At 47.0% G+C, this 25497-nt stretch overlaps 1 protein-coding gene across 2 annotated transcripts; it reads left to right on the top strand.

Annotated features, from left to right (window-relative positions):
• Positions 1 to 1420: 1420 nt before the first annotated feature.
• Positions 1421 to 13908, top strand: ZC3H12D (zinc finger CCCH-type containing 12D). Of its 2 annotated transcripts, XM_035322134.1 has the most exons (6): positions 1421 to 1705; positions 5033 to 5467; positions 9505 to 9644; positions 10627 to 10861; positions 12118 to 12224; positions 12734 to 13908. In XM_035322134.1, exons 2-6 carry the CDS (start codon positions 5091 to 5093, stop codon positions 13699 to 13701), a joined length of 1827 nt encoding a protein of 608 aa, XP_035178025.1. In that variant the 5' UTR covers positions 1421 to 1705; positions 5033 to 5090; the 3' UTR covers positions 13702 to 13908. The 2 variants fall into 2 exon arrangements, with proteins under 2 accessions (XP_035178025.1, XP_035178024.1); XM_035322133.1 differs by lacking the exon at positions 1421 to 1705 and having other exon boundaries at positions 3880 to 5467.
• Positions 13909 to 25497: the final 11589 nt, after the last annotated feature.

Raw genomic sequence — 25497 nt, 5'->3', positions numbered from 1 at the left:
AAACACCCTTACCAGATTTCAGGAAGAGGGTAAAGGTCCTCCTGGCTGACTGCAGTTTGAATAACGTTGAAGTCTCGTGCTCATGGCTTGTTACAATCGCTAAGTTTGGTCGTTTTCTTACAAAGGAAAGACGAGCATAAAATTCTCTTACCAGACTTCCTTCTCATTTCTTTTTCTAGGTTCTGGTTTGTTCTTATTAAAAGAGCATTTTGCTGAGCAGCAGGAATTGAAATAGCGCTAGGCAATGTCATGTGCTTTGCTCCCGTGCCTTCCCTGGTAATAAACAGCTGGGCGGCTTTCTCTTCCCTTCCAACAGTGCTTCGTAGCCGTGGTCTTGCCATGAGGCATCTGGAGCTCTGCGAGGCTTCTCCGGGGAAGCTTCTTCTCCAGGGGCATGGAGTCCGAGCCTCTGGGCATCCTGGGCAGGGAGGTGCTCTGGGGAGCAGAAAGCCGACACGTTTGTGTAGTTTTGGCCTCACTTTCCCACTTCTGTAGCTGGTAACTTGCCCAGTCAGAGCTTTCCAGACCTGAGGAAAGGAAGGCAGCCTGCGTCCCGACGAGTTCCTTGCAGCCTGGGCACAGTCCGAGGGCGTCACAAGCCATGGGGACGTGGTGGGAAGCGGTGTCGAGGCTTGCTTACCCACAGCCACCTACTCCGTTGGATTATCCGCTGTGCCAGTGCGGAGGTTTTGGCCGCCCTGCGTCCTGCCCCAAAGCGAGCGAGCAGGGAGCACTTCCCGGCTGCAGGGCAGGGCTGCTCCGGCCTCTCGGCGTGCGGCCGCGGCGGAGGTGATCTCCTCTCACAAGGGGTACCCCCAGCCTTGGGGGCCCTACAGAAATGTCTGCGGCCGCTGAGGTGTCCCAGGGTTAACCCCACCTCTCCTCCTGCACCCTCCCTCTGCCTCCCCGCGGGTTTCGGCATGCTTGCTTGCAGCGAGGTAGGGAACCAGTGGAAGAACAACTCAGGTTTCTATTGGGAAGTGCCTGGCTGACAGTCCCTGCTGCGGGCAGACTGCCTGCACCAGAACAGGCTTTTAATTCGGGCACCAGTGAGTTGGGTTGGGCTGGAGGGGCTGCTTTATTTATTTATTTTTTAAAATCTATTTTGCTGTAGTGTCACAGAGCAAGCTCTCAGATGTGGATGTGTTTGAAGGAGGCTTTGCAGTGCCAGGTGCTACTAAAAGCACTGATTTATTTTCCCTTCTGTCCCTGGAGGTCAGGGATTTGCCACATGTTGGGGAAGAGGTTGAGATAACTTGGTAAAGCATCCTTGCTGGAAAACTGTCCACGTAACCCAGAATTAATTCATGGGCCGTGTTCTGGCTGCTGGGGTGCTCTGGATCCCTGCCAGCATGGGCTTGACTAATCTTTGCCTGTGACTCAGAACAGAGATATGTTGTTGGGAACCTCTTTTTTTTTTTTTTTTTTTTTTTTTTTTCCATTTGAAAAAATGAAGTGAAAGTTTATCAACCTGTACAGTTAAATGAAGGATCAGCTAGCCAAATGAGGAAGTAAACCTTCCTACAGAATGAGCTCCAACCTGCTCGCTGCACTTGTTTGCTTTCAGTTGACATCAGCCTTGTCATAAAGGCTCTAAATACTGGCTGACTTCCTTGTGGGCTCAGTGCTACCCTGAATCCAGTTTCTGGCTCACTGATATCGCAGGGACTCGGACAGGCAACGTGCAGAGCGAGTGGGACCACCTGTGAGTACAGCTCCCAGGGGTGGTTGCTTCTGTTACTTTCGGCAAATATGGCAGAGGAGGCGGGGAAGCAAAAGGCAAACCTTTTTGTAGTCATCTAGTCTTGTTAAGGGTTTATGTGCATCTCCAATTTGTGAAAGTCAAAAAATCTTATTTATCTGAAAGTAGAGCAGCACCCTTCATTCAGAGAAGAAAAAGCTCAGGGGAGGGCCCCAAGGAGTTGGCTGGTGCAGGCGGTTTGCAGGGTGACTCTCAGGGACCGAAGGGAAAGAGGAGGCAGCCCAGCCCGCCTGTTTGTGCCTGTGAGCGGGGCACAACCCCACGGCAAGAGAGGAGCGCCCGTGGGTAAATTTAGCCTGGAAGTGAGAAGAGTGGTTATTAGTGGAGGGAACAGCATGAGCAGCTTCCCAGAGGGGCCTGCAGAATGCTGGGGAAAGTGGCGGGAGGAAATCTAAGCAGTTTGAAAATGAAGGTTGGAAAGTTCATCAATCGGATTTTACAACCTGTTTGTGTGTGATAGGAAAAGCTGGACTCTGGCATGCAGGGCTTCTTCTCGTCGTGTCTTTTTGCACTGGTTGTAGCAGCCAGCTGACCTCTTGGACTTGGGCACGCTCCTGATTGCTTACCGAAGTGTAAGCTAGTGATTTTATTACCCTTCTCCCTTTCTAAGGGTGACCAAGGGCACAGCGTTAGCCGTGACCAAGGCTTTCATCTCAGGGTTTCAAACGTGCTGATTCTGTGGTGCAAACCCTGCAGTCATGCTATTACTCACGTTTAGTATCAGGCCAGGCAGTAGCAGCAATGCAGTGGTTAACTTTGCAGAAAACCCAGTCTGGCCAGGAGCGCCGTGCCGGTGAGCAGCCTTCCTTCAGCAAATGCTCGCGTGCGGCGCGGGGGCTGCGCGGAGCGTGCGTGAGACAGCCGTGGTCGCTACCCCTGCTGCCCTGGGGACCTGCCTGGGGAAGTCGTGCCTCCTTTCTGGTGGAGTCCAGGACCAACACGCAGAACACAACGTGATGCTAATGTGGGAAATTGCTCTGGTGCAAACGGTACCCATCAGGGTGCATGGAAATACAGCTTTAAAAAATAACAGCGATGGCTATTAAAATATGCCTTGAATATTTTCTTTTTGACCCGAGGACAGATAATAATTTCAGTTTTAATAATAATTCCAGTTTTTCATTTGTGATAAATTATTCAGATAATCCAGACATCAAAACAAATGAAGGAGCACGTGTCAACTTGACAGAGTGTTCAGAGCCCCTGGCTGCGCACCTGGAAGCAGGGTTTGCTGCACTGCCCACCCAGCCGTGACAGCTTAGCTATTTTCAGGTACAAAGTTATATTTCTGTATTTCAGTTCAGCGAGCAGTTATTTCAAGGCTGAGAAATCATTTCAGTACTGAAAAAGCAGGGAAATTCATTTTCATCTTCAGGACAGGAATTGAAAACAAGGATTAGAGGTAAAGTGTGCCACATTTCTGAAGTGTACTGTAAAGAAAGCCGGTCAAGTCCACCGGCTAAAATAAACACTTCCTGTAGTTTGGATGGAAAAGTACACGTGATAACTGCTTTCCCCTTCCGTGTGTGGCATGATCAAGGTATTTGCTGTTTTGCTGATGCTATTCATCACTTCTAATAGCTCAAGATTTCTTCTGCAGAAAAATACCTGATAGTTAAAATGCTACGTAGGGAAGTAGAGGTCAAAGTTGGACGAGGTATGGTTACTAACTAATTATCGGGTTTTCCTGTTCCTGGCTGAACAAATACTAATTGGTTTTAAATTAACTGAGCCCAATGCAGATATCTCTTCCACCGCCCTGGGAAGGGCTTTCAGTGCCTTGGGGAGGAGCTGCAGTCATGGTCCCCTCCCATCGGCTCCTTCCTGGTGGCTCCATCTCCTCCTTGAGAGGATTTCAGCTTCTGAGCTCTCAGAGGGGACAGGAGAAGGGGCCAGGCAAGCGCAGATCGGGTGGAGGGGGAGCGGAGGGGGGTGCTAGGTCTGGCCAGGGAGGTACTTGTTTGGTCGGATAATTCTGGGCCATCTGCTGGCCACGATGAGGCTGTTAACCTTGGCTTCATCACAGAGCGAACTGCTGATGGACCGCAGTGGCCCCAGAGCCTCCTTCATTCCAGGGCTGAACGCCTCGCTCTCACAGCTCGCGTTTGCTGCATTTTCTTCCCTGTGCGCTTTGCACCTGACCTGTGAGCAGCCCGCCCTTGTTCTCCCATCGGTGATGGTGCTGAGAGAGCTGCAGGGAAAGGAAGACGGCCAGGCCATGCTTGTGTCCGACACACGGGTGGGGGAACTGGCCGTGGCTGTGATTCTGGTAGCATCGGTAACCGCAGACAAGCGATGAGGGAAGTGTCAGTGCGAGTGTGCCAAACATAGCTGAGAGCATTTGGCCTGGTGGATGAGTGGTCCCCACGTGTGTCCTTGTCTTGTTTTGCTCGCTACGTTGAAGTCATTCTGGGCATGGCTGCTCATGCTGCCCATCGCTTTCATTTACGGGGCAGAGCAGAAATGTAAATAGTGAAGTTCTGGAGAAGCTCGAGGTAGCTTTCTGCTGCATCGGCACACTCATTTCTGAATTAGCTGCTTCTCTCGACAATAAATCTAAGTGAAATTGAAACCACTTTTCAGATTGCTTCCAACCGCTGCTGATGACAGCTTTCAAAAAACAAGCTGCTTCTCCGAATGTGAAAACCCTCACTGAAACAGAAAACAACAGGAAAATATTAGCTCAGGCATCACTGGAACGGATGAGTGATGGGATTTCAGAAGGGCTGTCTGTGCATGCACACAGGCACATACTAGGAAACACAACCCTAGAGAGAAGTTCAGAGTTCCCGGTTACTTCGCAAATAATATGTTTCCTTAAATCACTTGGTGAGATTTGCTGTGCATGTTAAGTTGCTATGGCATCCCGAGATCATCCAACAACATTTGCTAGATTTTTATCTGCGGCTCGTTAACCACACTGAGCAAATTGAAAATCCCCGGTTACACTGCGCTCTATATCATATCCTGTCAGATAAGCCTGAAGAACAAGCTTCACGCATGCAGCGTGACCGTGTGCGGCAGGCTGGCAGAGCTCGTGAAGTAGGATGACACCTGTCTGACATACCGCCCGGGGACTGGCAAACGTCGCGTGGAACACGCCGCTGCTGTATAAATAGGAGCGGGACAGAAAAATGCTTAGATGTTGAGAGAAGGCTGGGACGGCTTCTTCAGCGAGAGGACAGCGAAGCAGCTAGACAACTTGCTGAGCTTGTGCGTTCTTCCTTAACGCTTGTGCTTTGTTATTTCTGATCTTTCCCCCACCTGAAGCTGATGCCTGCTGGACGAGGCTGGGAGGACGGCAGCGCTGCGTTCGAGAGGAGCATCGATGCTCGCTGGGATGGCGCTGGCCACTTCTAGCAAGCCAGCGCCACCACGCTCCAGGAGAGTTTCTGCAGCAGGGATGGAAGTGCATCACAGCAAGCTGGACTTTTTCTGCAAGCTGGGCTACAGTAAGCAGGACATCTGCAAAGTGCTGGAGAACCTGGGCCAAGAGGCCCTGGAGGACGACGTGCTGAAAGAGCTGATTCGGATGGGGAGCAAACCCCAGGATCTGGAGAGCCAGGCTCAGCCCGCCCCGCCAAAGCTCATTGCTCGGGGGTCCTGTAGCACTTCTCCAGTGTCACAGTGGCTTGGAGGAGACGAAAGTGGTTCCTCCAGTCACTTGAGACCCATTGTGATCGATGGCAGCAACGTCGCAATGAGGTAAGCTGTGCTTCCTGAAAGGGATCTTTCTTCTCTGGTGGCTTTTGAATTGTAAAGCTGATGGCTTGAAGCATGTTTTTTTTCCAGGTGAGGGGTGCACTGAAGTATTTGATGTATAATATATGAAGCACTGCTTATTCCTGTTATCTGGCTGAGGCACAGCTTATGGGGACCTTTTGTCTATAAGCCCATAAATACATACACTGAATGTAGTCACCAGCTTTCTCTGCATTTTGACCTTTTATAAGGTAACATCCGCTGCTTATGGCAGTATGATTCAGCAGCTCTTTCCCTGTAGCTCACCACTGATGTTTCCCTGCCTTTTCAGATGGGTACCTAGGATTTCTAGGTGGACAGAACAGCCCCACTTAGGAAGTAGAGAGAAAATTGAAGACAGGTGGCTGTGGTCCCTAACAAAATCACAGTTGTATTGTTTTCACTTGGAACTAAATCCTAACAACGTTCCTGGCTTGTTTTATGTATATACATATATATATATTTGGTTTGGCTACATTTTATAGGAAAATGATAATTGACTTTTGTATTAAGTAGTCTTATTTCTTCCTTAATTCGTTCTGTTTCTGGGAAATATGATAGCAACCCAGTTATATTTCCCAAGTACACCCTGACACTGTAAAAGCACTCTTAGTGATGCAGAGGCTGGCATTTCCATGTGGATGGGAAGTCCAGAGGCGGCAGTGGGTTGTCCTCTGTTCATTCCTCTGGGCAGTGTGAGCTGCCAGGCCCCAGGGCGCCCTGCCTATCCACCATTCCTTCCTCTCGGCTTCCCTTTCCTCTCTGCAGGGCCAAGCCCGTCCATGCACTTTGGAATAGAGCAGAGGAGGGCTTCCTGCTTTGGTCATCTTGGTGTGAGGTGAGATGAGACCACATGCCTCTGGTTAGAGGGCAAAAGGGACACATCCAGAGAAGGTGATTCTGGAGGCTAAGCAAGTTGTGCCATCTTCTGGATGAAGGGAGAAATCCCTCCTGAAAGCACGGGGATCCTCGGGGAAGCTCACAAGCAGTGAGAAATATAAAACAGCTGTCCTAGGATCTCCTGTCTGTTTGCATTTTTACCCTAGACCCTCCTTAGGGTGTCTTTTTGTCCCTGTGTGAAATAAATGAGCACCAGCTTAGATGGAGCAGCTGAGCAGAGCACCCACTCTTGTCATTTTAGGGGCAGTGATACCTGTGGCTGGCCCTGTGCTCGGTTCTGCCAGCACAGCCGTGTCCTTGCTGACTTCTCGGGGTTTTTCGAGCAGGCAGAGGGGGACAGAACAGAGAACAGCTCTGTCTGTAATGCGGCAGCAGCTGCAGCCTTGCCATGTTGACCACATGCCCACCAAAATGGTTTTCCAAAAGCCACCCATGCTTCCAGCATGTGAAAATTAAATCTTTGTAAGAATAGTTTCCAAGATGCAAGGCAGAGAGATGTTTGCCTGCCTAGATTCTTGAATGCTGGTGTTTTGCCGCGGATTCCTTTTCTTTCACCTAAAAGGAATTAGAGGCATGTGCAGTAGTTTCCAATTTCAGAAAGGCAAAGGTTTTCCAGCTCCTCTCAGACACCCCCAGGCTCTGCCTTGATAAAGACTACTTGGCAGAGAGAGACCCCTGAGCAGAACCCTGAGCTTCTCAGCTCATACCAAACTGATACAGCCTGGAGAGAGCTGCTTTCCTGTCCTGGATGTCTTTCCAAAGTGGAGCTGGATGGCATTTGCCTTTGGATAGTGGGATGGGCTTGGTGAGTGCTTTTGGTAGCCCCGTTTCAATTCTTCTGGTCTGCTGCTGTCAGATGGAGAAGGGCTCCTTTGCAGCACAGTCAGGGAAAAGGGGTGTTAGCTTTGCTTGCTGGAAAAACAACATCACCAACACCATCACCAATAAAAGCACAGGAGAAGCAGCAGCTTAGGGATGGAGCTATTAAAATGTTGAGACTTGGAGAGGGACTTGCCTCTGTGGAGAAAAACATCCTGAGCATTTGTATTCCTGTCCTGGGACTGCTGTTTCTGGAGCACTTCAGAGTTGGCACCAAGGGCCCATTGCAGGGTGCAAGGTTTTGAAAAAGATTTATGTGCCCCGATGTAATAAAGCAGTTGGATGATCTGGCAGTCACCAGGCAGCCTATGCATACAGACTGAAAGGAAAATAACCTTGCCTTCAGCCAGTCTCAAGTGTCAGACACTTCAGTACGCTTTGCATTTCCATCAGGTGCTGTTAGAAGCAGCTCAGGCACCTGCCTGCTGGTCCATGGGAGGTGCACAGGGTGGTTTAGCAAGGTTGGTGGGGGAAAGTGAATGGAGTTGGGTTGGTATGAAAGGGAAACCAGTGTAACCCCACCCACTGCACACTCAAGGGGGCTACCTACTCCATGCTTGCACTTAAGTCTAGTTTTTAAGCTGTGATATGTACAAAGGCCTTCTCCTGGGCCAGCTGAGTCCAGCATTAGGCTCTTAAGTGCCCTTACTTAGGCTGTACTTGGTTTTCAGAGGTAATCAGTGCTGGATCTTGATGCTTCAAGGCAGTAATTTGAAAAAGTCACCTGAACTTCCAATTCACCTGTCCAAGTGACTTTCAGTCTGTTCTTGGTAGACCCTAACCTTGAAAACCAAACAAAACTGTTGTTTTAGAATAGAGATATGTTGAGCACTTGAGCTCACTTAACATAGGTTTTTTTTTCTTTTTTTTTTCTTTTCCTTCATAAAACATCCTATTACCTCGGTTTCTATTAATAGATAATCAGATCTTATCTTCCCAATAGTACTATGTTTCATTTGTGGTCACTATTTCAGCAGTATAACTTTCATTAGGTGTAGAACGCACCTTTGGCTATGAGGTTGATAGAAGCAGAATCTGGACTTGAATTTCTGGGGACTGGGGGGAAAAAGGCTTTTAGGACTGCGGCACCTTCCTCAGCTGGTCAGTCACTGCAGGTAGGTGTAGTAACTGAGTGTGAGAGTCATTTACATCCACGTTTCACAGAGGGGAAAGCAGAAGGGAGATTGTGGTGATATTATCCAGAAAGCTCAAAGTACAAGGATGAGGTTTCTGTAGATACTGCTGGGGTGTTTATCCATTTCAGGACCTTTGTGAAGAGTTTATTTTTGTTTCCTTGTGCAGAAACAATCAACAAATTGCCTTCCTTTACATGTGCACTGCACTATAGTCAAATTTTAGATAACAGACACGTAGTATGAACTTTCCAAAAGGGAAAGAGACTTAGGAAGGATATCACCCCTATCTATTTTCCTTGGGCATACTTTCTGTGTCTTGTTCTGAACACTGGTAACTGTCCAGAACCCACTTTGCCTTCATCTGCTACAGTGCACATCCTGGGGGTTTCCTACCTGTCTGTGCAATGAAGACAAAATCTACCAACTTGGGCAAGATAAAGATGGGCCAGAGGCCTCCTTGGCCATCCCAGCTGAGGGCTTGTCCCTTTTTGGGTGTCCTAAGTAATATTCCCAGTATTTCTTGCAGTTTTTCTTTCTCTGTATTTTGACTCCTGTTTCCAGAAGAGGCCAGCAGCAGAATGACCTGCAGTCACACTTCAGCCACATAAAAGTCTGTATGTCACTTACCACAGAAGGAAATCCCCACGTTTTGTTTCATACAAGAGAGTCTCATGGGTTTCTGCACGTGCTGGAAGAAACTCCATCCTCAAACCATCATCAGAGAAGGCATGCGAAGGGTCTGACACAATCTAAGGTCTTGCTGGTACTTTAGGACCCAAGTCCATCCAGGTACAGATGAAAGCAACAGACTTGGTTAGCAGGCAGGTCATAGAAATCTGGGACAGAATATCTCTGTCTTAAAGCATCCAAACGTTGTCAGGTAACAAGCAGTTCTGCTGGAGGAGGTATTTGGATCTGTCCAACCAGGATAGCGTGCTCGGGACTGGAGGGTTATTTTCTTGGAAACTGGTGAATGACACAAAAGCTGCATGTTTTGCTTTTTGTTACTGATTCAGTTAGAGACCTCTGTATGCTTCCTGAAAACTTTGCCTCACCATCCTCCTCCTATTTCTTTTTCTTTTAAAGCCATGGAAACAAAGAGGTCTTTTCCTGCTGGGGGATCCGCCTGGCGGTGGACTGGTTCCGAGAGAGGGGCCACACCTACATCAAAGTTTTTGTCCCGCTCTGGAGAAAGGAGCCCCCTCGACAAGACAGTCCCATTGCAGGTAGGCCACCATCCCCGTGTAATTTGGCAATCACTAGGCACAGTTTGGAGGCAGGGGTGTGAAGAATCCAGTATGGTTTTGCCCTGTAAACACACAGTGCAAACAGTGTCTAAGGTCTCCATCTCCATTAGTCACTAATTTATTGCCACACGCTCCTGGCTAGCAAGTAGAACTGCAAACTGGGCTTTGTTACAGTGCTTAGAAGCCTTCTGCTTTGAAAGCACCAGTTTCTGCCAGCTGAGTTAAAGAATAATGAATCTGTTAGCTCACAACAGGACTGCAGAACTTGTACGCCAGCCAGTAAACAGGGAGATGGTTTCTGAGTAGATATGTTTCACGTGTTATCCAAAAGTGTCAATGTCCAAAACGTGTTCACTGTTGCACAACTGCTCTCCATCTATCAGTTAGCCTCTTACCCTGACACAGGGGCTGCACGGGTTCCTCTTCCAGGAGAAGAAAGTACATCGGCTGAGTTCTGTGGTGGAGATGTAGACCGTACAGATATAGATCAGCAAGATGTGTGCCTGCAGTTTGATGTCTACAGCTGAGAATCCAGCAATCCATCTCCCTGTGAGGCAGGAATGGCAAGAAGTCAGTGTCCTCAGTGGCAGAAAAATTAATTTATTGATTTTTATCAGGCATGCCTTATCTCCCAGTGACACTCATGCCAGGGCTGGTTATGGGCTTCCTAGCAGCTACTGGGGTATAAAGGGAACTACAGGGGTTCACCATCTTTTAATGGTTAAGACATAAAAGTCAAGAAAAGGCACCTCAAATTTTATGAGCAGATGCTTTTATAAAATACTTAATTTTGTAAACAGCCAAACAACCACTAGGTACTACTGCACCTGAAAATCACACCCCTTTAAGTTTCTAGATTCCTGTAGGTTTCTAGCATGACTGATGTCAGGTCACCATTAATTGATTTTTTTAAACATTCTTATTTTTTTTCCCCTTCTCTTTCTGCCATCCACGCCACCAGATCAGCACATTCTTGAGGAGCTTGAGAAGCAGTCGATCCTTGTGTATACCCCATCTCGGAAGGTGAAAGGCAAGAGGGTGGTTTGCTACGATGATCGCTACATCGTGAAAGTTGCTTATGAGAAAGACGGAGTCATTGTCTCCAATGACCATTATCGGGATCTCCAGAATGAAAACCCTGAGTGGAAGTGGTTTATTGAGCAGCGGCTGCTCATGTACTCGTTTGTCAGTAACAGGTAAGGGAACATTGCTGTTTGCTGTTGAACAACCTGTAATTTAAACATTATGGGCCAAGACAGCTCAAACATCACTGCACCATTGGCACTGGTGTATGTGAACCCTTTTCTGAAAGGAATTTACGACAACTTTTCTTATCTAATTTCTTCAGTTTCTGCTCCCTCAGCTTTGGTTGTGAAACCCCATGTCACTCCTCAGTGAACTTCTCTATTTAAATGGAAATGTCAGTGACCAGCTTTTCTTCCTGCCAATCCAAATTGGGATGTTCACCCAGCACCTAGAATGTGTTCGGTTCTATTTCATAGCAGCATGACTGAATTAAATCAGTGAGGGGAGGATGGCTAAGTATTTTTTAATTCCCCTACATGGCAGGAAAGCACTTCTTCCTGTGCTTTTATGATTGTAAATTTCTAATAAAAGAGAAAGGAGAAACTGGTCTCTGGCCCCTTGAATATCCCCAGTGGAGAAAATCTTGATTGACACACTGGTGCTGTGTTCATGAGACTGAGCTGTGTGCTCCTTGGTTTGCACAAGTGAGATCTTTGTACACAGTTTTGGGAGTTTCTTAAATAAAACAGGTGGAGGTTTCAGTTCCATCCTGTGGATAAACAATCTCCTTGCCTCCCCCTTGCTCCTGTCCCGCTTTGTGCAGTGGGAAGTGTGGTGGGGTGAAGGTTCATTCTGATCAGAGATATAGTAATTGGTTTTCTCCCTGAAGCATTGCATTCAGGTGCTGGCATAGGTGAGTAAACAGTTCGTCTGAGCATTTTGCAGGCCTTGTAGCATGAAGCCCTTCCTGAACCCTTGAAAAGGCTGGGCTTGTTCATCGCACCAGATGGGTACAATGAACTGTAGCTCTGAACTAAGGAGTGGCTTCAGACCCCATTCATTTTTTTTTTCTTTTTTTTAAAAAAAGTGAATTTGTTGTGGAAGGGAGCTGATGGGTGGAGCGACTACAAAGGCATTTGCTGCTGCTTTGGGGGAAAAAGGAAGCGATACTGTGACATCTGGGGCTGCTGCCAGGCCAGGGCTGCCAAGCCTCAGCGTCTTTCCAGTTGTTTGAAGTTATTAGGAAATGAGATGAGCAGCTAATGTGAAGGTTAAGCACTATTGGCTTGGCAAACAGGAGGGATAATTCAGCTCCTGGAGGCCTGGGTGTAAAAGCATCACAAGCCTGTCCTGCCCTGAGCTTGTGCAGCAAGCTGCGGCAGCAGTCAAGGTACTTCTGTCATTCCTGTGACTTCTCCTTTTTCAGGTTTATGCCTCCTGATGACCCCCTAGGCCGGCACGGACCCACTCTTAATAATTTCCTCAGCAAAAAGCCAGTACTTCCTGAACCAACGTGGCAACCTTGTCCCTACGGTGGGTTCCTTTATGCTCCTCCAGGGCCTTGCTCCCTTGCTGTGAGGGATGCATGCACTCCCTACTTTACCCTCCATCTGGTAAAAGATGGGGATGAGGCTGCTCAAGCGTGTGGTGCTCCCATTGTGGAACAGCTTTCCTGAAATTTGGAGGTAGATCTCTGCACCATTTTTCAAAGCCACCCTCTGTAGCAGTAGGTTTCCTGGCCCCTCGAGTGCAGCAACCAGAACATAGATGAACTTTAGACCGAACTTTAGACGCCACCAAAATAGAGTTAAGTCTTTACACAGAAACTTCCTTCCGCTGCTGCACCCTGCTATTTTGGTCAGCAACATGTAAATCTGGGGGTCAAAAGTATTATGTGGGAAAGTGGCACTTCCCCTCTGTGCTGCTGCAGCTCACCCCAGCCTTGTGGCCACATAGTGCTGGGGACAAGTCCTGGGTACACGAATTGACGCTGGCACTGGTAACAATCTCCTATTTGATATACATTTTTAAAACTCTTTCAGGTAAAAAATGCACCTATGGCAATAAATGCAAGTTCTACCACCCAGAGAGGCCACATCAAGCTCAGCTGTCGGTTGCTGATGAGCTCAGAGCCAAAATAAAGGTGCCTGTAAGCCTGGGGAAGGAGGAGGAGCCATGCAGCCACTCTCCATGCCGGACTGGCGGAGATCCCGTGCCCCATGACACTGGCACAGAAACACTGCAGGGAACCAACAGTGGTGTGGGGCCCTCCTGCTACACAGCCTGGTCCCCAGGAAGCTACTGCCCACGGCTGGCTGACGCTTGGGCCATTGGCCCTGACTCTGTCCTGGAGCAGGACCAGAGGCTGCCAGACGCCCTGAGGGACGGAGCCCTCGTGGACGAGATGTCGGCGCTCTCCATCAGCAACGAGGTGTTTGGTGGAGCCAGGCCAGCCCGTGCCCCCCAGGACCAAGAGGCGGCCGACAGCCCCTGGGGCTGCTGTAGCCTCAGGCACGGCCCCTTCCTGCTCCACCACCACCACCCCTCGGACTGCACCTGGAGGCACGTGGAGCGCCGCTGGCCCCAGGAGCGCCCACAGGGGCCCAGTAGCCACTGCCTCCCCCCCAGGCCTCAGCACGGCCCAGCCCTGCAAGCACAGCAGCAGCAGCACCTCCTGCCACCCTCCACAGTGCCTCCACCTGGGCTGCTGCAGGGCTATGCTGAGCAGCCTGCACCATCCCGCCGCTGCTTCTCCAGCCAGCCCCTGCTGCTGGATGCCAGCGACGGGCTCAGCTTCTTCCAGAAAGCCTACGCTTACCCTGATGCTGCTTACTGCAGTTACTGGCCGCCCCCCGCTGCAAGACCTCCTTGTGCCCAGCAGGCCAGCATCCACGGGGAGCTGTGCGCCGTGTTCTCCTGTGCTGAGGTGAACCAAGTCATGGCCTTGTACCCCGATATCAAGGATATCGCTAGTCTGACGTTACTGATTCAAAGACACAGGAACCTGTGAAAACTCCAGGTTGAGCTTCCCGGCAAATGCAGAGCTGCTGTTCTGAGGGTTATCTCAGTGTTATTGAAGAGCTTATGGCTGTTCACGTAGCGCACATCTAAGCCTCAACCAGCTACGGTGCACGGAGTGTCAAGTCAAAGCAACCGTTGTGGTTCACAGCAGTGGGGACCTCAGTCACCTTGCTTGGAAGTGAATAGGAGGGCTTGGGTGAACTAGCTGAGCTATCAGTGCACAAGCCTCCCCGTGGCCTGTTTTTTAGGCTGGGGTAGCTCATTATTAATTTCTTGAAACACTAGACATGTTTTCAAAGTCTTAATGTCCTGGTCAACTACCATGAAAGAGACATTCTCCATGGGTCTCGTTAAAGGGCTCCTCACAGACCTATCCTGACTAGCAGGAAAAGTAATTTGGCATATTTCCCCTAACATGTGGCTGTGCTCTCTGCTAGACAGTATCTTCAGGTCCACGTCAGTGCCTGATGTCTTTAATCACTAAAGTAACCCTGTCCTACAGGTGCAGCCCTGCATCTGTGAGCTTTAAAAGAAGCAGCTAGTGTTTATGAACCAATGCTGTGAACCCATAAGGTTACTAGTAGAAGCTGTGGAGAGACTCCAAGCTCTTGGAAACAGCTGCAGGTATATTTCTCAGGGCTCACGCACAACATTAATCAAGTCAGGGAAGTCACTGTTAATACAAGTCCTGCTGTGGACTGAAGGCTCTGGGCTGTTTCTTCTTATTTGAGTTAACACAGACAATAGCAAGGAGGAAAAAAACAACTTTAAAGGGCCTCTGTTCTAGTGAACAAGAAAACTGTTGTTGAATTAACCCTTAATTACCAGATGTGGTCCCATAATGCCATTATACAGATGATTTATGATTACAAACATTTAAACTGTGTTCTGCTGTTGGGACGTTCGATTTTCAGTAAGCTGTAAAGCTGCTAATCTCTGCATTATTCCACTGACTTCTTTAGGGTATAATTCAAATGTTAAGGTTGATCCTGAAAGTTTTTGGCATTTTACCAAAGTTTGAGTATGTCAGTATGACATGTTTTAAAAAATTCTTTAGCATATTATAAAATGATCACCTAGAACACTTTGCTCTGAATATGTTTGTTTGTTTGCCTTTTTTTAAAAAAACAAAAACATTTTTATTCCATTCCTTTTAGCACTGATGGATAATTAGGTCTAATACTCAGGAGGGATTTACATAATCTCTACACTCCGTGTGGCCCTGCACTCTAGGTTAGGTTCTTCTCAGAAGTACAGTCAGGCCAGAATTAAACAGATCTTGCTGAATTCTGTTGGTGACCAAGGAGAAGTAATTTACCCTTAGTATCACTGTCAACTATCAAATGATTCCTCTTGAATGTGGTGCTACATTAACCTGTTTCCTTCTGGAAACCACCACCACCTTTTTATTTTTTAATTTGTTTAAAGACTCATCAGCAAATTAGTACAGAAATAAGCAAACTGTATCAGCTGAATTGCTTGTCACATGGTGGTTGCCTCTGTCAAGAAATAATTATAGCTTTTTCCTCAAGTTATTTTCCACTAGTTATAGTCATTATAATAGTGATTTTTTAAAACACGTTGCCTCATTCAGATAAACAAGTTTTGGATCATCAGAACAGCTTACAAGTTATCCACTGGAAAATGCACACAGCTTAGAACTGATGTTAAACCAAAACTATGGAAAAAGTGTCCTGTGAACTGCTTTGGAAAGTATTTAAGTTCTACAGCCATTGTTAGTTGCCATAAAATATGCACACACTGCTTTTAACACATTGAAGTGACCAGACAGGCTCACTGCATTGCCTCACAACCTGTACCAGTGCTTTCCAAGCTACCTGCTTGCACATTGGCACACTCAAAAAGTGCCATGCCGAGTGGAAAAATACCTTTCATATGCTCAAACAGCAAGTTCCAAATGACAACATTCAGAAAATACACACATGACATGTATGGTTATAGCCTGCTGCAGTGCCAACATTTGTTTTTATGTCTGGAATGCAGGTAGGTTACCTGTTTCAGAAGCATTTAAAACATAGAAAAAATGGCATGGTGCCTTATCGTGTCCTTGGCTTGCTGGCAACATGTGCGTAAGCTTTTCTGCTTTTCCTTCAAGAACGCACTGGAATTTAGTGCTTGTTCAGCACCTCTCTCTTAGGTTTAATAATTTATTTTATGTTCATTTCTGCTACAGTTACTAAGAAATCTTTCAGTAAAGTACTTAGAATGTGCATTCTACTGAGAAAGCGTCTGAGAAAATAAATCAGGCTTTGGTGCTAAACAGAACTTGATTTCTCTTGGCTCATCCACTCAGAGTGATTTTTCTCATGAAGTTTGTGTTTCAAGGGCAGAGCAGCAGCAGCGTTATGTCATTGAGTGCTGCAGAGGAACTCTGCCCTTGGCAAAAAGCCCACGGCAAGCACAAACCGTTTTGTTATTTTGCCACTGAGCAAGCATGTGGGATTCGGGACCTTCTGCTGCAGTCTTTTATGCTCTCCAAGACAGTAGGATTGCTTTCTGGCTTGAGAGGTAAGGGAAGAAATTGCTAACAGAAAGGAATAGGTACCTCTTGTGCAGACACGATAGACGGCTGTTGCCATTTGGTGTTTCTGCTGAGATGCATTTGAGTCCAGCTCTTGCTGCCAAGTTGAAAATGAATCCATAAATCCCAACAGCCTGAGAGTCTCAGAAAGCCCTTGATGTTCTTTGCTCTTTGGTCATCAAGACTCTTTTAGAAGATTGAAGCAGTGGGAGCAATCCTCCAGGAGCCTGGCTGCTTTCCTAAGGGAGATTTGCAAAGTTGCCAAATTTATATTAAGACTTAAAAAACAAAACAACAACAACAATCACAGAAGAGGAGCCTCTTCCCTTCTCCACGCTCACTCTTTCTCAAACGCTAGGAAGCCAAAGACACCCCAGTGTGTGAGTGGCTGGGGAAGCTGGACACGAATATTTCACTGCAGGGTCACGGGCATTTCCCTGGAGTGAAAAGGGCACTGGACACAGCCCAGCGCTGCTGCTGGAGCCCGCCGCTCCTCCCTAGGCCTCCCTAGAGCAAATGTTTCTCCACAAGCCTACAGTCTGGTGAGTCTAGATGCCGTGACAATTCATGCCACAGGAAGGGCTATAAAGTAGATGATCTTGCTCTATCAAACACTTGGTGTATTTGCCAGTTATTCAGAGTTTTGTTACTATTTTAACTCCCTATGAAAACTGGCTCAATTTATAAGTAAATATTTAAACTGATCACAAATATTTAAGCAGGACAGGAGTCGTAGCTTCTCTCCTGCTTAAAAATGTTGGATTGCTAAGAAGGAAGGAAGAGGTAAGTACCAGGCAATGTGACGGACTACCTCTGCAAGCTACAGAAAAATAACCTTCTGGTGAAAGCCTTTGACAAGCAGACACCTCCCTTGGCCAAAGGTACTTTACGTTCTTTATCTCTGAGATAACAATTTAGATATTTTTTTTCTTCCACCTTTTGCACGGACTTTCCCCAGTCCAGGAGCCAGCACGCCTCTGCTTCAGTCCCATGGCACTGGTGGGACGGGCAGGCCTTGCGCCCTGGAGCAGGGTGGTGCGACTCGGCAGTGCCTTTTGTCACCAGCTTCAGTACAGTGTTCTGATCTGCTGCCAACCTTTAATGGGGTTTGTGGCATTTCTGTCCCGTTTCTGCTCTGGACTGGCCCCACCACCTCGACAAGGTGAGGCCCTGCGGCAGGCTGGGGGGCACTGGCACCACACGTCGTCCAGCAGTGCCGCCCTGCCCCTGAGCCATCGTGCCCTTCACTGGGCAGGGCCCAAATCACAAAAGGTTTTTTGAACCTGGCATGGACATCTTTAGCTTGGCAGAGTCCTGACGTGCTCGAGCTCTTTTCCCACCCTGCCTTCTAGCAGTCCTCCCAGCAAGCACTCTTTACACGTGGAGACAGAGGCCACATTACACCCACGTTTGCTTGTGCTGACTTCATCCAGCTTTCTCTAAGGACCTAATGGGTTGCTAGCAGAACCTCAGCCATCATACACTCTTAGCTACATTAAATCCTAAAACCCATCTATCTTTCCACTGCCAGCAAAACAGTATGTTTGACGGGGTATGTTTGAGTATGTTAGTAATAACAGTACGGGTTTCATATAAAAGACAAATATGTTTTACAGCACTGAATGGCAGAATGAAACCATAAACCAGAAGCTGACAGCAAAGCATGGATGGCATAAAAACAGTCAATCCAGACAAATAGGAATAAATTTTCACGTAGAAGACCAAAGAGGTGTTAAATAAAATTATAGCAATGTCAAGCTGGTAGAAACAAACACTGTATATTACACAGGGTACGATTTACCTCCAGAAGATACCGCTCTGCAAAGTAAGCCTCAAAAGGGCGGCTGACATCCATTGGCATACTTGCAGCACTGAGCAAAGTGGATCCAGTTCTCTCCTGTGATCGTCACCTTACTGAATTCATCCACGCTGCCGACACCGCAAACAACTGAGGAGACCACTAAGTACGGCGTGGTATCAGCTACAGTAACTGCTGACAATGAGAGTGAGCTGCAATGCTGACTGTGGAAAAAAGGCAAGGATACCATTAGTGCCCAGCAATTTAGTTTCCCGATTAATGGAAAATAATGCTATCCTCTTACTGGCATCCAAAGAGCTGCAGACAGATGAGAGAAGCCTAGGAGGACTGAAGGCCAAACAAAATTTGCTAAATATGCTCGCAGGAGAAATGCAGAGGAATGAGAAGTCTTTTACCACTTTAAAATTTAAGTGGCAAAACGTACTTCATAACTAGTACCACATTCTGCAGCTTTATGGAACCCAAATACATAAATGCCATGATAAGCTGGGCAAAAGCTGTGGTCCAGCTGACCACTGCTCCAAAAGCAGCACTGCAGAAATTTTTAGCAGGGAAGCAAATTTGAATGTGATTTGTTATTGCCAAAAAATACACAGCCATTGGCAGACAATTATAAATGGTACTCAAAACTATCATCAGAATGAGAAATACTAAGTTCTCTCCACAGGAGGTCCTGTTAGGAAGAGACTGAAGGGAATACAGAAGCTTGTAAAAATGTTATTTCCAGCAGGGAAACATTCTCGGATAAGAACTTCAGCATCTGAATATCCTTTTGCTCATAGTGACTAGCTCTGTAATATATGACATGGTGGGTTTGGAGCCCTGTCTTCATTTAAAAAAGCATATGGAAGATCTTTAACCCTTTAGAGCATCTTTTTAAAGTTACACAGAACACATATAAGCCTTGTAGAGGAGGAAAAAAGATGCAGATATCCATCTTAACTGAAGTCAAAATAACAAGAGTACAGAAAAAGGGGCAGAGAATCAAAGGTCTAGATAAGTTTAAGAAAAAGAAGGAAATAAATAATGGTCTGCAATGATTATTTCTGTTCATCTTCCATGGTATTGCAAACACAACTGGGGACAATACCTGGGAGCTACTGCTTTAGGGCAGCATCTGCACTTGGATGTTCTGATGTTTTTATTTGTCCTATGGAGCTTAAGCAGCGCTGTTTAAAGAAAAAGTACAAACAGAATGGGAAGCATTTAAGAAACATCTAGCAACTAACAGCTGAAACATATATACCAATCATCTTGCAGTAAGAAATATTTATAAAAATGTGATGGCCAGCTCCACCACAAGGTGTCAATGTGGTAGCACTAGAAACAGAGGGGTCGGGGCTCAGGGCTGACTTCCATAAGCTAGCACTCAAGTCCAGTTGCAGCCCTGTTCTTTACGGGAAAGATGATTGCTGGCCCCAAACAGGCACGATGCAGTCCGATTACCCACACTGTTGCTCTCAGCTCCAGGCAAGCATTAGAAATCGCTTAGGATCTCTGTGGGGCTGCAGGCACTCCACATGTAGTTGGGTCAGGAGATGGCTCCTCCAAGCAGAACCCATTCTGCATCTTAACTTTAGTGCGTTTTTTATTATTATTATTATTTATTATTATTATTATTGTTGTTGTTGTTGTTTGTTTTGTGTTTTGTTTTTTGTTTAAGCAACCCTAAAACCTCAGCAACCTCAGCTTTGTTTAAGCAACCCTAAAAGCTCAGCCTTTGGAGCTGCTGCAGCACCACAGACTGTGGAGCGGGGAAACCCAAACCTGAGGTCATCTGAATAAAGGGTTTTGAGAACAGGGCAGCATACACAACCTGCCCTTTGCTTCCCCTTTTACTGTCCCCTCACCTGTGGCTCCAGTCGCCGCTGTGCTGGCATCCGCCAGGCGCGTTTGTCTTGGCGGGTGCCCAAGCGCCGCTGCCAGGCTTCCCTCTTCGGGCAGCAGCACTGGAAAAGTCACGCCGGGTTAAGTTTAGAGTTCCAGGTTGGCACATTCTTAACGCAAGCCAAAAATAAGTGTGAATGGGGATCAATTCTATGAATTTGCTGAGCTGCCAATTGTATTTTAAAGCTGAAATTTGAGACTAGGTTTGCCAATTGGGTAAGTATCTGACTGCCAGCCCTCAGTCAGAAGTTAATTAGGGAAACGCTTTCTATTTGAGTCCAGAGGGCATTGCCTTACAAACTATACCTCTACATTCTTTCTAGGTATACTTTGGATGTTATCGGTCTGGTTGAGCACCAGGGATTTTTAACTAATTAAGTTTATCATCTTGTATAGACGTGAGTCAAGAGTTAAGCAAGGATTTCACAAGCATTCCAGGCATGCAACTGTAAGGTCCCATTGAAGGGAAAAAAAAAAAAAAAAAAAAAAAAAAACTCTTTCCAAAGCACTTCACAGTGCCACCACTTCCTATTGCATTCCTTTTACACGTTTGCCCCTTGCATTTGGGGAGCAGGTTCACACAGCTCCTCCACACCTGCCCAAAGCTGCTGGCTGCAGGACCCAGGCAGCCCCGTGCCTCTCCCATGCCTCTCGCGCACGCCTGTCAAATGGGGAACTCTTGTGCTTCGGTATTTTTAGTAAACTTCCTCTCGAGAGCTCACCGCAGGGCAGGCAAAAACCGCAAGAGGAATTCAAAAACAATGCCTGAATTATAACTGATTTCTTAAAAAATTTGGTTGAGGAACTGCTCAGCTGTACAGGGTATGAAATCCCACGCCATACAGACCAACCAGCGAGCTTCTGTAGCAAGTCTTTTGAAGTACCCAGGTGATGTTTAAATGTATACATGCTCTGCACAAAGTCAAACTGCATCTCACCAACACAGACCCCAAGGGATGCCCAGTCCAGGCTGCACAGGGGCTTAGTTTCAACACCCCAGGGTTGCTGCTGCCTGGCCTGGAGGTGCTGCTCTCCAGCAAGCAATGTCCAAGCGGGTCATCTGCATGGTAGGCAGCACGTCAACCACAGCCACGATCCCTGCAGGCCGGCCCTGAATGCAGGGATGGAGCTACTTCTGTAGCTAAGTGCAATGCAGAAGGGCTCAAGGGCAGGGAACCAGCCCCAGGAAAACAGCTCTGTTCAACATGAACAGTAGCTGCTCTTTGAGGGGATCACGCAGGACTTGCTGACAGATGACTGATGATGGACAAAACAAGCCTCTGAGCAATCAGATTAATGCCACCTACCTCAGGCTTTTATCCACAACTTCTTCCCTGGTGTGTTTTACTCCTTGGCCTTTTATAAGTATGCAGATAAATGCTTTTGCTTTTTTTTAAAAAAAAGAGAAGAAAGAAAAAAAAAGAATCAGGTTATGGAAGTAACAGCAGAATCCAACTGTGCTGTAAAATGAACTACGTCACCTTTCTGAGACCTGGCTGGAGACATACAGTTAAAATTCAGAAAATAATATATACATATATATGCTTTAAATAAAATAAAAATAATTTATAAATTTTAAAAATATATGTTTGTATAGATACATACAAATATATATAAAATTCAACACTTGCTAACACCTTCCTTTTGGTCTGAGAATTAAAAGGCCTTCTGCACTAGTTAGAAAGCAGCAGCTGTGACCAAACTATAGAGAATCACTAATCTCAGCACTGCCTGTCACCCCTAGAGAGGGTGTGCCATTCCGATGCCAAAACACAGGATTAATAGCTCCACTGAGACCAGAAGTATCACGAAGCACAACTCTGCAAGCTAGTAATGAGGACACTTCCAGCTGGGGTGATGCAATCCCTGCTCCAAAGCATTACTAATGCATTTTGTCTTAAAGTCTTATGAGTTTCACATGTGAAACTGAAAGATATTTACTAAGTTGAAACCATCGCATAGCAGCCTACCACCTACCGAGGCACTATGAGAACTAACAAAAATACATACAGTGAACATACAGCTCCACTTCTTGGAAACCTAAATGTTCAGGAACACAGATGACTCCCTTAAAGATCTGATGAACATAAAAGACACTGGAAGAGGTATCTGCCTCCAAGTAGTTTCCCAGTCGCAGGGGAATGGCTTCAGAAAGACTGCAAAATGAGGGAGGGAATCCTGCAGCTGCAGAACAGCCAGATGGGGAGCTGAGGCAGACAACATGGGTAGCTTCCCCCAGAGCACTCTATAGGTTTGCAGCACAGCACGGACCGGCATCCAGACTTTGAGGGCCAGGCTCATTCCCCGAGGATGGCACCCAACACCCTCCTTTCAACAGGAATCATAAATTGTAGAGTTGGGCTACCAACAAATGACTCTTGCAGACAGAAGAGACATCACATGACAATCGCTTCATAATTGTGCCAGATGTCTGTTAGAAGATGGTATTTTCTTTCCTCAGGTCTTATATAAAGTTGACTTCTGATCCCAAAAGAGAGGGAAGGAAAAATCTCATGAGAGACGATGATGTATATACATGCTTTAGCCCCAGTCTTCACCGTGGATCTGGGTAACTGCAACAAAACGTGGTGAACTTGTCTTGTGGGGTTGTTCCAGTCTCTCGTTGAAGAGGGGAGAAAGGGAAGCTGAAGGGATGAGAGGCAAAGATAGGAACAGTGAAGAATGAAGGCACAGGGGACAGTAAAGTCTTGGATTAACATTTTGCATGCTGCTCAGGGCAGAAGCAGCAAGTCACCAGAGTGGTATCTTCTAGAAAGGGGACCTGTGACTCATACAGCTGAGATAAATGCTTGGCCTCAGGCTACTGTGGTGGTATTGGCACCTGAGGGATCTTTACAATTTTTGTTTTGTATCTTCTGTGACCCTTTGACTATTTCTCCAAGTTTTGACCCTTTCTTTAGCCAGCAGCAAACACAGTCCTTGGACTAGGAGACTAGGAGAAAACATGATCATTTTAGGATGTCTTTGCAGGTTATTGTAGTGGGTTTATGTGGCAAGGCTTTGGTAGCAGGGGGTTGCAGGGGTGGCCTCTGTGAGAAGAATCCAGAAGCTATCCATGTTGGGTAAGGGCCTGTTTCAGCAGGCTCCAAAGGGACCCACCGCTAGACAGAGCCGAGCCAATAAGCAACGTTATTTGTGCCTCTGTGAGATTTAAAACAAACAAACAAAAAAGAGAAACAACAACAAAACAAATAATAATAATAATAAAAACCTGCTGTGCAATAGCAGCTGGGAGAGAGAAGTGAGAATAGCCCTGCAGCCCCCCAGGTCAGTGCAGGAGGGCAGGAGGTGCTCCAGGCAGGCAGCAGCAGTTCCCCTGCGGCTCCCCTGTGGAGAGGCCCCTGGTGGAGCAGGCTGTCCCCCTGCAGCCCATGGGTCCCACACGGAGCAGATCTCCACGCTGCAGCCCGTGGAGGAGCCCCCGGTGGAGCAGGTGGATGTGGCCTGGAGGAGGCTGCGGCCCATGGAGAGCCCCCGCAGGAGCAGGCCCCGGGCCGGAGCTGCAGCCCGTGGAGAGGAGCCCACGCAGGAGCAGGGGTCTGGGGGGAGCTGCCGCCCACCCGTGGGGGACCCGTGCTGGAGCAGTTTGCTTCTGGGGGATGGACCCCGTGGTACGGAGCCCTGTGGGAGCAGGTCTTGAAGAGCTGCTGCCTGTGGGCAGCCCCCGCAGGCTCAGCTGGGGAAGGACGGCATCCCGTGGGAGGGACCCCGCGGGGAGCAGGGGAGACAAAGTGCTAGGGACTGACCGCAGCCCCCCTTCCCCCGTGCTGCTCAAGGGGAGGTGAGGGAAGAGGTGAAGGTAGTTTTGGTCTTTCCTTTGTTTCTCACTGCTCTAGCCTGGTAATCAATTTTATTAATTTCCCTACTCTGAGGCTGTTTTGCCCATCACAATTTTTATTGTATTTTCTCCCCCCTTTTCCTCTGAGGAGGGGGAGTGATAGGTGGGAAGCTGAGCTCTATCACAACCACTCTAAGTAAAACAACCACAGTTACACATGAGAGGAAGCGTACAAACCCTACAAAACCTAGAATGGTGTCAAATCTTCAGTCAGAATGAAGCTCTAGAGCTGCTGCTGCTGCTTCAGTTGCTGCAGAAGGTTCTTCTCCCCACAGCTTGATTTGATTGCTTCAGGTCCCTTTAAGCAAAGTGTTTTGGCCAAATGTCTTGTGCAGGGCACTTCACATTGACCACCTTGACTACCCAGTAGGGCACGCAGACTCCCAGACAACTCCAGCCCGAGTACGCTGAGGGGCAGGAAGGGGCACAACACAGCCAAGTCACTTCTGCATCTTTTTTCCAAAGAGCAGCTCCCCATAGTGGGCAACATTAAGTCTCTACTGCAATACTAGAAGACTCAAAGCAAGTCACTCTGGAAATGCAACTAACACAAAAATAATCACACAAATCCTAAACAACAGAAGGAAAAACTGAGAAATTAAATGTTGGGAAAGCTGATAAATTAGGAAAAGTTCATGGCTTTCTTTGTTGTTTTAAAATATCTGTAAAATTGTTATATCTCAGATAGACATGGCATATATTAAAATAATAAAACCAGAGAAGTGCCACCCCAAATGCCAGAGACTTACAGAAATGCAGAGTTGCTACCATGAGTGAAGTAGTGCTTGTCAATAAGTAGTACATTTTTCTTCTCGTCTTCTTTCTTGTGTGAGACATTCCATCCATGAAACTTTTCTTATCATCTTAGATCAATGTAAGCACAAAACCATTATAAAATAACTGAAGTTTTTAGTCAGGTAATTTTTCTGATCAAGGTTTTATTCCAAACAAGTATTCAACCTCTTATCCCTTAAGATACACATTTCCTGACACATCAGAAAAAAAATCAATAGTCACTAACCTCCATTTAGAGCTCATTTGTAAGCTTACTACCTTAATGAGAAACCAACAGATTAAGTTTGTTATTGTGGGAGGATGGTAAAAAGCTAATCCAGATTACTAATGCATCAGCCTTCCTTTTGTGACCATAAAGCATGTACTTTAAGGCAGCATCCAGCCTCAGAACCTGTAGGATCAGAGAACCCCATTTCACCTGCAGGCCACTCATCCTTACCAGCCCTACGAGGCGTTCTGGGGGTCACTGCCCACTAACCTGTTTTTAGGAGGATCTTGTGAACCTTTCCTTGGCACATCAAACTTGAAACCCCAGTGGGTGATGGACCCTTTGCTGTCATAGCAGATGTCTAACAGGGACATCTGCACATCTGTTTGGTAACAGTAAGGAGTTTTGTGTTAATCTGGTTTTGGGTACCTCCTAACCTGGACAGGAGTTTGTAAAGAAACAGAAATACTGTACATCTCTACCCATGCTCGCGGTCATTTTGCCCAGGAGCATTAACACATCAGTCAGCTCAATCAGCCACCATGAAACAATGAATCCTCCTTAAAGACTGACTCCATGATATGATGTATCCATTCACTGGTACCAACAGACCTCTGAAGTATCACCACTTCAGGCCAAGCGCACAAACACACAGGCATGCTATGTACACGATGT

Source organism: Oxyura jamaicensis, chromosome 3 (assembly GCF_011077185.1).
Source record: "Oxyura jamaicensis isolate SHBP4307 breed ruddy duck chromosome 3, BPBGC_Ojam_1.0, whole genome shotgun sequence".
NCBI lineage: Eukaryota > Metazoa > Chordata > Aves > Anseriformes > Anatidae > Oxyura > Oxyura jamaicensis.
This window is presented reverse-complemented; position numbering and strand designations above follow the sequence as displayed.